This window comes from Cavia porcellus, unplaced genomic scaffold (assembly GCF_034190915.1).
Source record: "Cavia porcellus strain 051 isolate PalLab524CR breed Dunkin Hartley unplaced genomic scaffold, mCavPor4.1 scaffold_5, whole genome shotgun sequence".
NCBI lineage: Eukaryota > Metazoa > Chordata > Mammalia > Rodentia > Caviidae > Cavia > Cavia porcellus.
Window position 1 is genome coordinate 68,661,595 of NW_026947488.1, and position 17,528 is coordinate 68,679,122.

The window sequence follows — 17,528 nt, forward strand, 5'->3', positions numbered from 1 at the left end:
GCCCTGGACTAATCAGTGAGAAGTCAGAATCAGCTAGGTGGCATACGAGTGATCCCCTTCTGAGACTGTCCATCCAAACCAAGTCACCAGATGACAGGGTATATGAGTGACCTCAGATGGGAAACAGAACTGCCCAATGGAGCCTAACTGAAACACAAAATGCTGAACTGCTAAAATGGGTGTGGTCATAAGATACAAAGTCTTGGGGTGGTTGGTTAGATACCAATAGATAACAAATATAATCCCCTTTTAGCATTTCTTTAATGGAATTTGTGTGTGTTTGTGTGCGCACACACGTGCGTATTGGTCAAATTAAAGCTACTAAAGAATGAAGGTAAACTGGATCCATTCAAGATTTGAATATTTCGTATAAAAAGAATCCGATAGTTAAATCTTTAGGATAGAATGTTCAATAGTGAGGCTTATCAAAATAGAGAAAGCTTAATAAGGCACTTGCAGAATACCTTTCAATTATTTATATACCCTTCCTTCTTTATTAGGCATTTCTCTCCCTTTACCATTATATCATTCATTTATTTTCCTAATTTGGAGTGGCCTTATTTGTTTCTCTTTTAGATCCTCTCAGAGCTTGTTTCTCGTATCTGTCATTCCCTTCTCTGACACTGTCTGAGGCCATGGAAGGAGCACTAGATTGGTGAATAATGTTACACGCCGACAGCTTTAGGGGCTGACTTCTCTTATCACCAAACCACATCTTTGATGTTCTCCACAGTCTTTTTCATCCTTCCTTTGGTTTCTTTTCCCTGTAAACTTTCCCCTTTTCTCTGCTGCCACTCTCATGTAGCCCATGGGCACTGGGATATGGAATGAAGCACTACACTGGCAAGCAGCTCTGGCTGTACTTGACAGACCAGAGATTTTGTTCTTTAATTTGGCTGTGTCTGGGAGGCAGAATATTGTATTTTTTTCTTTGACACCTGTGACAGCTGTTACAGAATCTAGAGAATAAATGAATGCACAAAGAGGTAGGCTTTCCAGTCTGACTCAAGACACTTCCCCGAGCTCCACTGTTCCATAGCGTGGAGAAAACAAAGTTTCAGACACAGCAGTCTCCAGGACCAGTAAAAAACAACCGCTGAGAGGGAGGGGCAGGGCTCAAGAATGAAGTGATATAGGTGGGAGAAACACAAAATTAGTATGTGTGGGTGACAAAAGCTAACCTGGGGACACTGGCAAATATATTACTGACAATTTTGCCTCTGTACTGCTGCCCAGCAACCTTTTTTGTTCTTATTAAAAACACACAGAAAAAAAAAATAGAAGAATCAATTTCCCAGGAATGGAAATAAGCACCATAATCTAGTAGAGTTTTGAAATCTGTTAAGTAGCTCCTTTTATTTGTGTTCTTTTCCTTTTCTTTTTGACATAATTGATACAAGCAACAGAATATATAGCAGATACATATACATTACTGTATATGGTATAATAATATATTGGATACCTGGAAAAACACCCCAACCCATGAGACAGGACACTGTCAAATACTAATCTCTCTTATGTACTTCTTCCAATTCCATTGTTTGTCTCTCCTAAGAAATAATCATACCACTGAATTTTGTGTTTTTAACTTCTCTACTTATAAAACACCTGCATAAATGTCTTCACAACTACATGCATATGGACTTAACTAACAGTATTTAATCATGGTTATTTGTGAGCATCATAAAGATAATGCTGTATTAAACTTAAAGTTTTATATGAGTCAGTTCATTGATTTTACATTATGTTTCTGACATTCCTCCATGTTTTCATACCTGATTTTATTTTATCATTACTTGACCTTTGCATAATACTGCATTATATGAATTTGTCTATTCTGACAATGTAATCTGAGTTGCTTTCAAGTTTTTACTATGATACGTAATATTGCTACAAATATCTTTTTACATGTCTCCTCTTGTTCACGTGCCAATGGATCCCTGAGGAAACTACTGAGAAATATAATTATAAAATATATAAATATAAATAGAATTTTTAAGCATATATTTATATATTTTTTTAAATTGCACACCTATACATACATGGATTGGAGTACACTCATATGAAAGACTGAAGAACTAATAACAGGGTACTCATGAAGAATATCCTTTATGCTGTTCCCTATAAAGTATAAAGACTATTAAGCTGTCATATAAATAGGACCAACAAGCACTGTGTGGTCTTGGTTTAGGGATAGTCAAGTATAGTTAAGAACCATAATACATGAAAGAAAATCCTAGGGAAAGGCTACACCATAATAGGTAGAATAATTAGTTACCCGTTTGAGAAGAAAAACATTTAATTGGTTGCCTATTTTCCATCATCTGAAAAAATCAGTTTCAAAAAATGAAATTGCTGCAGAAAACTTTCAAACATTAGAAAAAATATTTTTGTCTTTGTGATAAAGGACTTATTAAATAAAACACAAATATGTAACCATAGAAGAAAATGTTAATGAATTTAACTACATTAAAGTTAAGAACCTGTTTGGTACAAGATAAAAATACAAGCCACAAATTAAGATGTATTTACAAATACATATATACACATATATATTAATATAATATGTGGAACACATAAGAATTTTAACAAATTAATGAAAATATGGCAAAGTAACTTAATAGAAAATGGACAGAAATTTGAGAAGGCATCATATTAAAACATAATTTAATAGACAGGAAAATATAAATGAAGATCCCAATATAATTTTTATAACTACTAGATTACCAAAATTTGAGAAGAAAAAATATACCATTGTTTTGAAAAAGAATTTGACATTATTTTGTAAAAAATAATATTCATTTGTAGACCTGTAATACATCTATTATTAGGGACGTACACTGGATGGACTCCAAGTCTGAGAACACTGACAATACATAATAAATAGTTTATTACTATTGCTTGCATGAATCTATTTATGGCCATCCTGAAGATAATCTAGAGGAAACTTCAGTTCCAACTAAATATGGATATACATAAAACCCTCGGTTCTGACCATATCTTTCTGTCCAGACTTAAAAATCCTCTGTTTTAAAAGCCCATTCTGTCCAGACTTTTAAAAAAAAACATACAATTTCTTGGCTTTTGTGGATTACAGTGACCTCCAAAATCATGAATTGTGAAATCTATGCACTCTCCCATAGAAGCTCACAGGTAACTGAGGGACCTAACTGCCTCCTTAAAGTATTTCTGCACACCATCTCAGGGTGCTGTTTCCCCAGGTTAAGAACCCTGCTCTAAGTCACTCTCTTGCAGGGTCAGAGTTTAAAGCACTGAGTATGACTCAGCCACCAACTATGAACTACATGGTCAGGTTTGGGTTCCAGATTAGCACTGTGTCCCTTCTTGGATTCATATATTTTGTGGCTACTGAATCTCAGTATAACTTATTCTAGTTAAGGACAGAGCAATAGTAACCCTAAAAATCAGTGTCAAGGTCACGTAGGTCTCAAGATCAATAGGCAAGCAGGTAATATAACACAGTGAGCAAAGTAAGAATATCTATATCGGGCCTACACCTCATATACAGACGGACAGAGATATTAGGTACAGCCTTTGTGTAATATGTATAGTAAGGTGTCCAACAGGAAAATCAACAATCCTGAGGAATCTCACATGAATAACGTGAACAACCTTAGGTTTATAAATCCAGGTTTTCCTGCATGAGTACCAAGAGTCCAATAATTCCAAAGATGTAAAATGGATTTAAATCATCCTTTCAACCACTTCCAATAGGAAAAACACAGGTTTCATCACTCTCTTTGAACTTATTTTCATGGTCAATTTTTATTTTATTTTGTTTTTTATTCTTTATGACAGGATCTTACTGTTTTCCAGGCTACCTTTGAATCTATGCTGAACCTGCCTCAGGCCCCCAAGTGCTGGGATTACAGGTGTCCACCACCATACTTGGCAACTAATCCTTAAATATTTGTATTTTTCATAATTGCTAACTCTAATGCTAAATGGGAGAATTTGGAAGTATTGAAGCCTTAAAAAGGTATAATTATTAATTTTAAAATACTAGAGGAAATATGAAGTGTTGTATTAGGAGAAGAAAGAGAAGGACAAAAAGATTCCAAGAGTGAACATTCTGAAGTAGGTTGGTGTTATCATTTGCTACTATTTGTGTATTGTGTAACTTTGGACAAGTGTTAGCCTCAGCAGCCTTATATTTACATGTAAGGATAACAACAGTATTCACCTCATGAAAGTACTGTGACAGTAAAATGATATAATACAAGTAACCTTAGATCTGGGAAGAAATTTTTAAAATGAGTCATTCTTAAAATTCTTAAAATTACCCTTTCTTGTATCATTGTGATCCATGCTTCTTTCTCTAAATGTTTTTTATATGTGGAATTTATTTCATTTCCTCATTATCATAGAAACTAAAAGAATATTATTTTCATTATTGTTTAAAAAAACATTTCAGGGATACTAATGAGTATATATATATATATATATATATATATATATATATATGCAGGAACTATGCTGCTCAGCTACATCCCTGGCCTAGAACAAAATATATTGATTGCCATTTTGACACACTATGTGGTAGACAGCACAGATACAGGGTCAAGAAAAAAGAAACAGCTCCCAGAGAAGGAAGAGCCCAATAGAGAAATATGTCAAACACACAGGTGATTTTAAAAAGGAAGATGTACCAAAAATAATAGTCTCAAACGATAAAATGAGAGATGATGCTAGAAAAGATAGTTGAATTCTTGAAGAACAGTTCATGCTTAAAAAAAATACAAAATCAAAAAGTTTCTCTGCTCTTATTACCAGAAGATGTATTGTTAATCTTTCCCATATAATGTGAAATCCAGTTTACATTTAAGTATTGAAATGATAGCGAGTTAATAAATTTAAGAACTCACTCAGTAATTTCAATTTCTGTGAAATTTCTAAGTGTAACTCTAAAACTAGCCTGTAGTTTGACTTGATACAGAAGATCTCAGAATACCTTGGCCCCCTACTTGAGTTTCACTGAAGGCTCACAACTCACATTCCATGGACTCAACATCTCATCTATACTGATTCGAGGCTTCATGGCCTTCCACTGTTGATTCTCCACTCCCCAATCTTGTATCCTCTGGCACTGCTGTATGAAACCTACTTTTCAACATGGAACCTTATCCAACGTTTTCCCCCACACACTGTAGGTAATGAACTCAACAGCATGCAAAGTCTGCCTCATGTTTTTCCATGAACTGACTTCCAAAGATCCACTGACTCTGTGAAATCATTCTCAAAAGTTTATCTAGTGATCCTACATCCTTCCTCCTGCCTGGATCAGACAAGTGTATCTGCATAAACTCAGACATCTCTCCTTTCCCTTAAGAATGTGGGATTTTTACAGGTGGCACGAAGTTGTGATGTGGTCAGGGACCACCACAGAGATGGGTAACAGGCAGGAGGGCCCTTGCCTGCTACTTATTAAACATATAATTTGTGTTTTCTTCCGAGAGACTCAATGACTTAAAATCGATTTTAATATGATCCTTTACTGGGCCTACAGATGTCTAGAAAGTAACTAAATGTAGAATAAAGCTTGACTTTCGTTTTGTATCCTTTGTTACTGTAAATCTTGAGTCAAGTCTCCTATCAGCTCTGCATAGGGACATGTTGAATATTTGAGGAATGTCTCTGAGAACTAGCCAATGAATTTATACAATCTCCTCCCCTTTGAAGACTCACGACACCAAAATTAGAGGTTTTTAGGGACATTCAGCTATATCCAGGCAGCTTAAACCATTGCCCTAAAACTGTGATCACCTGGATTCCAGGAAAGGCTGAGCCCCACATGACTGAGACCACCACAGACAGAGACAGTCTTTTTCTGGGAACAGAACCATCTGTCAGCCATTCAGATCCCAAAGCTACAGCACAACTGAGATAATGATCAACCTGACCTCAGCCCACCAGCTACTCGTTGAAAGGTGCCCTCCTGTAAGGCTAGTCTAAACCCCTGTGCCACAGTATGCCCTTTCTAGCTACATAAACTAGAATCTTTTTTTCTTCCCTCTAACTTGTCAATTAAAGCTTCTTTTTTTGTAAATTTGTGCTTTAGTTTTAATTTTCATTTCTATTAAAGCAAGGACCCATGCTAGCCAGGAACAAAATCCCCAAATAAAAGTCTCCCATGTCTATGATAACCCCTGTTTGGCTGATGAAGAAACACATGTAAATATAGATTTAAACATGAGTGAAAACTGACCGGGTGAGTTGACTTTTTAATGATAATATTCAATGAGCTAAAGCTGGTTTTTAATATTGTTGTATTAGGAATTTGATTCTGGGCCAAACTAGTTACTAATCTCAGCTCTGTAACTTCCCACTGGGTTATTCTTCCTATAATTCAATTGTTCCATCTACTAAATGAGGTTAATAAGTAATATTAACTTAATTGTATTATTTTAAGCATTAAATGGAATAATCTATTTAAATAACTTTTTAAAGGACATGGTATATATAATCAATAAATATCTGTGGTTGTTCTTACCACCATTTCTTAGAAAATATAGCCAATTATTTCCTAAATTTTTAGTATATCTGATAGGAAGGGGGGGTTCACCAAATTATAAAAGTATAAATTTGGTCTAAATTTATGTATGTACATTCAAAAGTTCTGAAATTGTAAATCAAGATTAACATCATAGAAATACATTTTGTTTCTTATGGTGTCATATTTTAAATGATTAGACTTATCAATACTCTTATTGCTTGTAAGCCTCCACTTTCAGGTGCTAAAATTTTTAACTTATTCTGTGCCTTAAACATGCTCGATATTTTCATATTATGTGGCAGAACCTTTAACTCAAAATCCTCTTACTTTCAGTTTAAGTAGAGACGTCTCCTCAGCCTTCCACTGGCACACACCATGAAGAAGGGCTGGAGTTGTCACTGATGAGTGTTTTCAGCATCATTTCTCGTTCAGCATTATAACAGCTATAAACCTATAGGCCGCAGCCCAATTCTGCAGCATGGGGGGTGCCAGCAGTTGAACAGTAAAAATCAAGGTAGTGTTGGCTGTATCAGACAATTTAGGACATCTGCATCATTACAGTTATTGCAGTTAGACATTCTTTCTGCAATGGAAGTTTAATGTATTGTTTAGGATTATAAGTGAATTGAAGAGCTTTCACCATTTTGGATCACATTTTGCTTTATGATAAGGTGCAAGCCAGAGTCTTTGATTTAGTGTTTAGCAGCATAACCAATAAAATATATTGAGAGAAATGTCCACATTCCACAAAGTACCTACCAAAAAGCCATCCCTGCAGCTCTGCTGATATCTGGACATATCTGTTTCAGAGTGCTTTCTTGTAAATCTCCCTTTAGAAAGAAAACCTTTGACACAGTTACTATTGTACTCCTGTCACCTACAGATAGGGTCTTACAAAGGCAAAGGGAAAAATAGTGCAGTGTATTATTCAAGCTAAAAATAACACAATATGCTTCAAGTGATTCCACAGTCTCTAAATCAGAAGTCCAAAATTCACAGAGAAAATCTCACAATCCAGTTGTCATTTGCTTTGATTTAAAGCTTGTATTTCTAAGAAGACATGTAAACTTTGGAATCGGGTTGGACAAAATATGAAAAATATGACATACTAGGGCTGAGGATGTAGCTCAGTTGTAAATTGCTTACTGGTACTCAGAAGGCCCAGGCTTTGCTCCCCAGCATTGCAACAAAACAAAGGGAAAAACAAAACAAAAATTTCAGATATGATACACTAAAAAAAAAAATAGATAATTGGTCCACCCAGCAGGAGCACAGGAAGTTCTAGATCTCTTCTGCTGATCACTGACCTTCTAGTCACCTGGAATTTCACCATGGGTTCTGAATGTCACTTACCCTATGACGATACAGGAGATGGCAGTTCCCAAGAAGGCATATGTTAAAATAGATCCTAAGTTTTGAAAAAAGTGTCTCTGGGGAGAAAAAAAATATATTTCATAAGAGTACATCTGCAATTCTTAGTGTAACAGGAAATAAAAATAACTGCACGCTTTTCACAGGTCTTTTTTTCCCTTACCATTTAGGCAAATTTTGTATCTGGAGCCTCATTTCTGACCTTGCTGTGTCTATAGAGATAAAGTGATTTTCTTACAAGAGACAGCGGGGGGAAAAAGAAAACCCCACTGGAAGATGACAGAGTAGAGATGAGACAACTATTCCAATTAGCTGGACAGGAGAGGAAGAGAAGGGGCTGGGACAATGTCTATTAGGACTCTGGGACAATTAATAGAGGAAATATTTTTCAATAATTTTGTTGTACATGTAACATCTTCAACATTTTTTTAAAACATACTATTCTATGTAAGTTACCTTTTGGTTTTTATTGGATCACTGGCTTTTCTTCTATATGTTTTCCAAATGTCATGAAACCAAACTTTTAAAACCTGAATGATTAATGAATCAAAAACAAAATGATGCCTTGTATTGGGGCTGGAGCTGGAGAAAGATGACAAATAAATCCAGCCTTCTAAATCTCTTCAAATGCTTGCTTAAGAAATATTTCTTCCACTTTAGTGAAATTTGAGTGGCCAGTACTGACAAGAGGGAGCCTGGAGTACAGACAGAAAACATCGGGTCTGTAATGCAGAAGCTCTTTGGCTCCTGGAAGCGACAGGCCAAAGAGAGGAGAGCACAAGGAATCCCTGGGTGGCGGGTGGGCAGCAGAAAAGCAGATGAATTACTTTTTCTCTCAGAAATCTACAGGCCAGAGCCTCATTCTGCAGCATGGGAAATGCCAACACTTAAACTCTTACATGAAATTTTAATGTATAAAATACACAAGGTCAGGCCATGCATATATATCATCAGGCAAGTGCATAGAAATTGTACAACTGAACTTTCTCTGTATGACAATAGCAGCCTTTTTGAGTTTATACCCAGATGGGTAAACATAACATTAAGTAATAAGTAAACTCTTCTGTTATCATGCCCAATAGAAGCACAATGCAAGCCATATATAGCATTTAAAAGTTTTCTAGTAGCCATATTAAAACAAATTTTTAAAATATGAAATGAATTTTGATAATCTTTTGTTTTTAAATCAATATATGCAAAATACTATCATTTGTGCATGAAATCAATATAAAACATTTGTGACAGTATATGTTTTTTAAAATGCCAGCTCTTTAAAATCTGGTACATATTTTACACTTAAACAGCATCTCAATTCAGACTAGCCACATTTCAAGGGTTCAAGAACTTCATGTGGCCAATGACCTGCATGCTACACAAGGCAAACTTAGAAAAATTCTGACTATGTAGAGTTTGAATCTTTCATTTCCTATTATTTTTTCTTTTGGTACTGGAGATTGAACACATGACCTTGCTCCTGCCAGGCAGATGCTTATGCTACTGAGTGAAATCCCTGACCCCTAAATCTTTATTACATGAGATAATGATATTTTTATCAAATAGGCAGGTCTGTAAAATAATTATTTTCATTAGTACTGGTAAATTCTTCACTTAATGATAAAAGAAAATAATCACTATATATTTACCTTCTTTAGACTATATCCTGCATGAAATATAATTGGTGGCAATAAAACATTGAAGAAGATTTCTGGGTCAAATGTCATCTGCCAGAAAAGAGAAAAGAGCAGTTAGAAATATTTTCCTTCAGGCCATTAAAATATATTTTAAAAACACAATTATAGTCAGCTTTGCTAAGTTTGAACTAGGCATGCAAATACTATTAAATTAGAGATAAAAAATAGGTAGAAATGAAAATTTAGAAATTCACAAGTGCAGTATAATATAAATTAATATTTTAACGCAAAATTTATAATTTTTGTCTTAAGGCTAATAAGAACAGCAGCCATAAAAATGTAATTAGATCTTTCTGGGAAAATTTTTTTCTTTTGCGTATTAATTTCTCATATTTGAATGTTTTCATTACAGTTTTTTCTGATACAAGGACCTAGTATTACTCAGCTATTTTGGCTTCAGAAGGATTTACTTACTGTTTTCCCTCAATGAAAAAATTATAAAAATTTGGACTTCATTTTCTGTACTTTTCCTATTCCAAAATTTAAAATATTTTGCAGATTGTGGAAAACACACTTGAAAATGAAAATAAATTTTTTTAGTATTTCTTTCTTGCCTTTTACTTAAATATTAAAACAAAGTTGGCCAAAAAAGCATTTGTGAGTTGGTAGGAAGTACAAATGAAATGAATTACATAAATTCCTGAATTCACTATCTATTTTATTGCTTGATAATCTGAAAATAAGATTTCATTTAATCTTCAAAATGGCTTTTCCTTGCTTCTCTATAGCTATTATCTTTCTCTTCCCTCCCTCCATCTCTCTTATACATATGCTACCATTTATTATTTTGCCACTAAGACTTTCGTACTATAAATCACTCATCAAATCTTTTACATGTATGGATTTCACAACTATAATTTGTACTTTCCTCCCCTATATGCCTTTAGTCTTACTCCTCTCTGAAGCTGAATCTCAAGTAGTTTTCCTTAAAATATGATTGAGCTCCCAGACCAAATTGACCATACTCTCTTCTGTGTTTTTCAACATGTTTGGCCTTCCCTGTAGCATCTTGAGTTTCATGACATATTTTGTATGGTTATTGATTTGTGTTTGACCATTTCCCTCATTAAACTAGAAACTTATCAAAGATCATAATAGTGCCTTAGTCAATTCTGTATGGCCTCAATCCCTCCCCATGGCCTAGTTCATTGCCTAATATATTGTTGATCTTCCACTATCATCCCATCCACGAGAAGTGGGAAGTAATGGGCTTAGCTCACCCTTTCATACCAGGACTTAGGGACCTCTCAGACACTGGCATGGTCACAGACTGGCTAACTTTCAGTAGGCGACAATTATTGGGGCCACCAGCCAAGGATCTTAGAATCTGTATAAGCCCTCCCTTCTGGAGAAATGAGGCTAAGGCCAGTTTTCTTTTCTTTTCTTTTTTTTGGTACCAGAGATCGAACTCATGACCTCGGCTTGCCCGCCAGGTGCTTATTCCACTGAGCTAAATTCCCAGCCCAAAGCAAGTTTTCTAAAAGCCTACTACAAGCACCCACCTCTGAGCATTTAACCTGATGGTCTACCTACAGGAAGAAGGAGAATAACAGACTTTCTGCCCAATCTTGCTTTTAATAAGGCCGATCTCCTTGTGCTTTCTTGTCTTAATAACAGTTTTGCCCATGCTATTCTAGCTTCTTCAGCTAACAGATGAACTTCTTTAGCTAGGAGCTTGTTCTTACATTGCTATGTTGCTTCACATGATAACTAGTTCAGTACTTGGCCAGTACATTGTGTAGTTTATTCACTGGTTGGAGAGAGTACACGGGAAGCCATAAGCATAAGAATATTCCTCAGGTTTTTCAAGCTTTTCCATGACTTATCCAAAACCAGGGAATTATGGTATGGATACTACATATGCTCAAACACCTGAGAAAAAGGAAGAGGCAAGCAAGAAGAAAGTCAAAAGTAGTAGTAGTCCATGTGCCTACACTCCCTGAGGCACATCACTGAATACTCTAAGTGCAGCATTTCATTTAGTTTTCACAAGAAAAAAAGAGGACTAATTTGCGCATTTCATTGGCTCATCATTAGGTCACCATTCCAGGCTGCATATTAAGCATTAGAGATTATGCACAAATGGTGCATAAATCCATTTACAGTGGAGAAACAGAGGCTTAGAGAGGTTTTCGCTTGTCAAGGTCAGGCAGCTAGTAATTGATGGAGCTGGGATTCTAGATTCTAGATTATTGTTTCCAAAGCCTTCTTATATACTCTTATCATACCTAAACACTGTAAAAAGAGTGAGTTTATCTCCTCTTCTGTCATTAAGAACCATTTAAGATTTATTCTCCCAATAGCTTGCTGTTCTTGAGGGGATTTTGTTAGAAGAGTTGTAAACAAAGTAACTGATATGACACAGTTCACTTCAGTGTCATTTCTAATGATTGGCCCCTAACAAGTAGTAAAATTAATTTGTTTACATAATAGTTCAAAAACAAACTCCTTGTGCTAGGATCTGTACTAGACACTAAACAGCGTAGTGAACAAAACCAAGCTCCTGCTCCCTGAAAACTTCCAGATAGTGAAGATGGATGAAACCAATTAGTTAACTATCTGATAACTAAACTGATCAATAATCACTCTGAGTTACAGTAAGTATTGTGAAGAAAATGATCAAAGAGCAGAAACAGATATAAAAAGGGCTTAGGTTTAGGTATGGTGGTCAAGGAGGGTTCCTGAGGAGGTAACATGTAAACTTAGATCCACAAACAGAAAAAGGGACCAAACAGGGTGAAATGAGGGATTTTAAATGGAAGATACCAACGTAAGGTTGGAGTAGATATGTGAAAGGATTTGATTTGTGCTTTAAGATACTCATTTAAGTGACTGCTATGTAATCTAGGTGAGAGGCCGGTGGTATGGGGAGAAGAGGGAAGCCTCTAGTTACACTGAGACAAAATGAGAAGTTGGAAGATTAAGTGTTAGGGTTAACAGGAAAGGAAGAAACCACTTTTAGGGTCTTCACTTGCTGTAGCCAAAGATTGCAAGCAGAACATGACAATATAGGACACATAATTTATAGTATTATTTGGTAATAGTCACCCAAGAGTTAAATACAAGAGTGCAAGAAATCTGTCTATATACTAAAGACCTAGAGAATCCAGCCAAGGACCTGGATCCTTGGCAATATCCTGCATGAGTTCAGCTGAAAACCTAGAGCCCATGACAATGCCTTCCATAAGTTCAAATGGAGGTCTGGAGCCTATGACAATGACTCATGTAAGTCTATTTCATAGATCTGCACTGGGAGGCCCAATGCCAGTGTGGAAACTAGAAAGGCTATGCCAACAGGGTGAAGGATCTGAGGCCTGAATAAGTTGAGGTTTCTGCACTGGAGCCTAGAAGAAATGCTCAAATAAGGACCAGGTCTATCTCAAAAAGCACCACAGCCATTCTCAGTGACAGTGAGATCCTGAGCTCCTCCAACGATGAGAACAGCTGAATTCATATAGGGAAGCCAGCATGACAAGCTTCTCTGGGAGACTGAACAACACACATCTTCCCCTCCAGAGTCAGGAAGTGGTAAATATCAGAGCCCCCCCCCCCCCCCGAAAGTGAACCACAGCCATTCTCAGTAACAACGAGGTCCCAAGCTTTTTGGACAATGAAAACAAATTTGTATCAGAAAGCTAGCATAACAAGCTTTGTCTGGAGACTGAACAGCTCCAAACACAGCAACACTTAGGAGAACCCACAACGCTACACTCTTCCTCTCCACTTCTTTTTTATGCTGGCAATAGTCCTCAGGTAAACCATCTACACTGAGCACTATGCTGATTTAGTCCGGCTAGTGTCAAGATGACCGTCAGTTTTTAATCCACTTCATCACTTGTATAACCAAGAAAGCCTAAGTGCTTCTAAGTAGTGATTAATTGTTGGTTTCCTCTCACAATCTCACATTCCACAGTTTTAGAAAAATTGTATACCTTGTATTATGGAGACAAGGTTAAACTCCAGTTATTTCTTTTGTTATACTGGCTTACTGAAAAGGATGAGTCAAAAAAAGTCCCATTGGGTGCAATAATCAACACAAAAGGTAAAAATGATGATCCATCTCATTATACAACAAACATGTTACATTGTTTTATTCTTAGATAATTCTAAGTCTACCAGGCTAATTATAAGTTATTCTTCTACTTTATAATTTATTCTGGGCTCTTAAAACAACTTCTTTTGGGTCCAGAAATTTAATGACTGCTGTTGGCCAGAAGCATTAGTTTTTTGGTTTTTTTTGTTTTTTTTTTTTTTTTTTTTGTTTTTTTTTTTGGTCTTTTTCCTTTTTATCAGTACCGGGGATTGAACTCACGAATGCCTGCAAGGCAGGGGCTTATGCCGCTGAGCTCAATCCGCAGCCCCTGAAGCAATTAGTATTTTGACTTCACTTTTTAGCTCTTGAACCTCTAGCTTTTAATGCATGAAAATGGAGTCAGTTAGGTAATATAAAAACAAATCACATCAGCTCATGATCTAGGTTCTTTCAGACGCAAAAATTACCTGGAGTGACTTTAAAGGGTGGATACTCAGAGCCAAACTACCTGGATTCTCATCTCAAATTCCTTGAGTTTGATTCTCTGTGCTACAGTTTCCTCATCATTACGCTGAACATAGTAATGTGATACCTAATAATAAGGAGGTTGTAAGAGCTAAATGAATTAATATTTGTAAAGGTTTTGCAGAAATGCTTGACTTCTAGTAAGCATTTTGCAAGTATTTATTATTAAGGAAATAAAATATGTGATAAATATATTCAATCCTTTAAAAAAACTTTTCAAGAACTTTTTAAGAACTCTTAAAGGTTACACAATTGCTTAAAATGTGTAAAGATTTTAATTTTCCTTCTTAGTATTTTCTCTTTTCTCAGATAATCAGATACCCAATTGTTGATCTATCTTTTTTATGAGGCTTTATTGAGAGTACAGTAAGTTACATAAAGTTTTTAGCATAGAGATGTATTCTTTGAGTGCTGGAGGGCTGAAGCAGCTCAACTGTGATTATCCGGAAAAGAGAAACACAGAGGCACAACCTCCAGGCAGAAAATCCCTTGCCTCAGCAGTTTGTCTGTGAAATTTGGGTTAATCACTCAACAAGAACATTTCAATAATCAGAATGCTCCATTTCCTGCATGCAGGTTAACTAATGTACTATTGAATTATGTTTTCTGGAGCATCCAGATGAAACTGGCAGGCTGAGAATGGTATGCAGTATATGAGGATTTATTCGAATATACAAAATAGATTTGTGTTCCTTTCAGACTTGCTGTAAGCTTAGGAACCGCTAAATCAGAGTTCTGGGAGTAACTCCAAACCAAGATAATTTCTCAGAAATGACTGGATCTGCTGCTGTACCAACACCCAGATGGAAATTCCACATGTCATTTTTCTCAGACTTTGGGTTCAAACCATAGTTTCAGAGGTGAGGCTGTTTGCAAAGCCTAAACAATGAAATTTCTTTTCTTTTTTTTATAATATGAAGGAAATAAATAAATCTATGTGACAGGGTGAAGAAAAGTGCAAAAAGTAAATATTTTCAGTAAAAGAACTTTAGTCCTATAAAATACAAATCTTACAGACAAGCTCTGCCCAACAGAAACTTTTGTGACCATGGAAATATTCTAAAATTGTACTGTACAATATGGAAACCACTAACTACATGAGCTATTAATTTAAACACCTGCCCTGTAGTTAATGCAACTGAAGGATGAAAATATTACTTTTAACACTTGTGGCTAGTGACAATTAGTATATTTATAGATGGTTACCAGAATTTAAAATTTATACTATTTATTTTTTAAATGTTCTATTATACTACAAGATGTGACTAATCTGGAACAGATCTAAGACTGAGATGAAATCAGATATTAAAGATAATATGGAGATAGCAATATGTTTAGAATGACACACTGTACCTTAAATATTATTCCATATATTCACAATTATTTAGCTAGAAATCACCCCAGTATATGTTCATGGTAATAAAGAACTAGCAAATTTTCAAGAGTAGGATGAATATATGAGTTTGATTCCCCAAATCATCATAAGTTTAATGATACAAAATTCTATTTGCAGTTGAGTATTAAGGCACATAGTGACTCAATATGACTTATCTGAGAAGAATTGCCAGCATTCTGTTGAACTACTAAAATAAATAAGCACTAAAATAACCACCCTAGTAAGGAAATGTGATTTATGTGGCATAGTCCTTCCAAAGAGGTCTTTCAAAAGCATTGTTTCACCAATTTTGACAACTTTCCTGAGTGGTAGCAGGCAAACGCAGCTATCCCAACTTCCAGAGACTGGAAGAGAAATTAATGGCATGCCCAGTGTAATCAGAGTGACAGGGATATCACTGGGAATTAAATGTATATTCATGGGTAAACTAAGAATGTAGTTTCCAAGGGAACACTGGGTTAATATAACTGCTTTAAGCAAGATTTAGAGCTAAGAACTAGGCTTTTGTTATTTAGGCAACTTCTGGTTCCCTTGGATAAGTAAAAATGGTTAGCATAATAATGTGTTCAAATCCCTTCAATGCTTTACTCATTAAAAATTTTGCAGACTTCTTCATGCTGTAAGGAGTATTAAGAAACTACAAGTGATACAAACTGATTCTATAAAGGTCATAGACAAAGAAAGAAAGATGCTATACAATTGTAGATATAAGACACTCAGTTACGATGGCTCTTCCGGACACTGCCTTGGGTTTTTGACCCTGCAGGAATGTTTGATTTTGAAGCAGCAAATGAGCTGGGTTTTGAAGGATAGGGGAAGTGAATCTACCCATGGAGCACCAGCACCCAGAACGCTGATCTTTTGGTTTCCCTGGAACCAGTGGACAAGGTTCCCCAAGCCACAGAGGAAGCTGGCAGCTTCCTGCAGTTTCTGTTATAGGAGATAGTAAGCAACTTACATCACTTTAAATATTAAAATAAATGCAAATGAATTTAAAAATGAAATTCAAGAGGTATATGCATTTTTAATACAAATAGGAGACTTCAAAGACAGTGTGGCTCCGTCTGGGCAGGCAGCTTTGGGTATGCACTTCTTTCCCTGTGCCTTAAATTGCTTTGCACTGAGAAGCACCAGAGTGAGAGGAAGAAGGATAGAGTCAGAATGCTTAGTAAAATATACCATCTGCTGTTTAGATTGGTCACCGAACTTGATGTCTTAGTCTCAGTTTTTTCATTTGCATTATACCCATGAAAATATCCACATCCTAGAGTTGCTTTTAAAGATTAGCTATAAAAATGAATTTAACATGCTCTGGTTGTGCAGACTTGAAGGAAAATGTTGAAGCAACATTTGTGGATAGAAAGCACAGACGTATTTGGGGAACAGACATAGGGAACACAGAAGCCTAAGAGACAGAGAAGGAGGTAAGGCCTACATGTAGGATTCTATCCAGATTGCAACTTTCTCTCACATCCACTAGCAATGACTTTAAATTATATTCATTCAAAGTTGAAGAAAAGTTAATAAATGTTCTATAAATAGGAATAAATAACAAAATTTCTATTGCAAATATAAATTTGTATGATTTCTAGGAAAAGTAACTTGAACAATAGTTAGCAAAATATTAACTATTTGTATTATTTCATTCAGCAACACTTATTCTGTGAATTTTTCCTGAAAACAAGCTTGCATATCTGTGGAATGATATAAGTACAAACATATTCAAGTGGATGAATGGATGGGAAATGAAACAAAACACTGAGGATGATTCTACCCTGAACTAGTTAAATATATTGTAATATAACTCATAACATAGATCCCAGAAACTGCTAGAAAAGCTGGAGAAACTCTCCATGAACAACACGGTTGCTCTCTAAAATTTATTGAGAAGTCAAAAGGGCAAAGTGTACAAAAGCATATCTGGCACACGGGGCTGAAAGTGCAGTGGGCTCACATGCTCCATTTCCTTTTTTCCCTGGCCAGACATGTTGACTACAT

The 17,528-nt window shown here is 35.7% G+C and overlaps 1 protein-coding gene across 4 annotated transcripts in view; it reads right to left on the reverse strand.

The window, feature by feature from the left end:
• Positions 1–17,528, reverse strand: part of Slc9a9 (solute carrier family 9 member A9) — a 691,893-nt gene that overhangs the window by 506,376 nt on the left and 167,989 nt on the right. For all 4 annotated transcript variants that reach the window (XM_013159812.3, XM_063249139.1, XM_063249140.1 and 1 more), the window contains exons 3-4: positions 9,529–9,606; positions 7,868–7,944 (exon numbers count right to left, since the gene is read on the reverse strand). In XM_013159812.3, the coding sequence (XP_013015266.1) occupies positions 7,868–7,944; positions 9,529–9,606 (155 nt within the window). The remainder of the gene's footprint in view (positions 1–7,867; positions 7,945–9,528; positions 9,607–17,528) is intronic.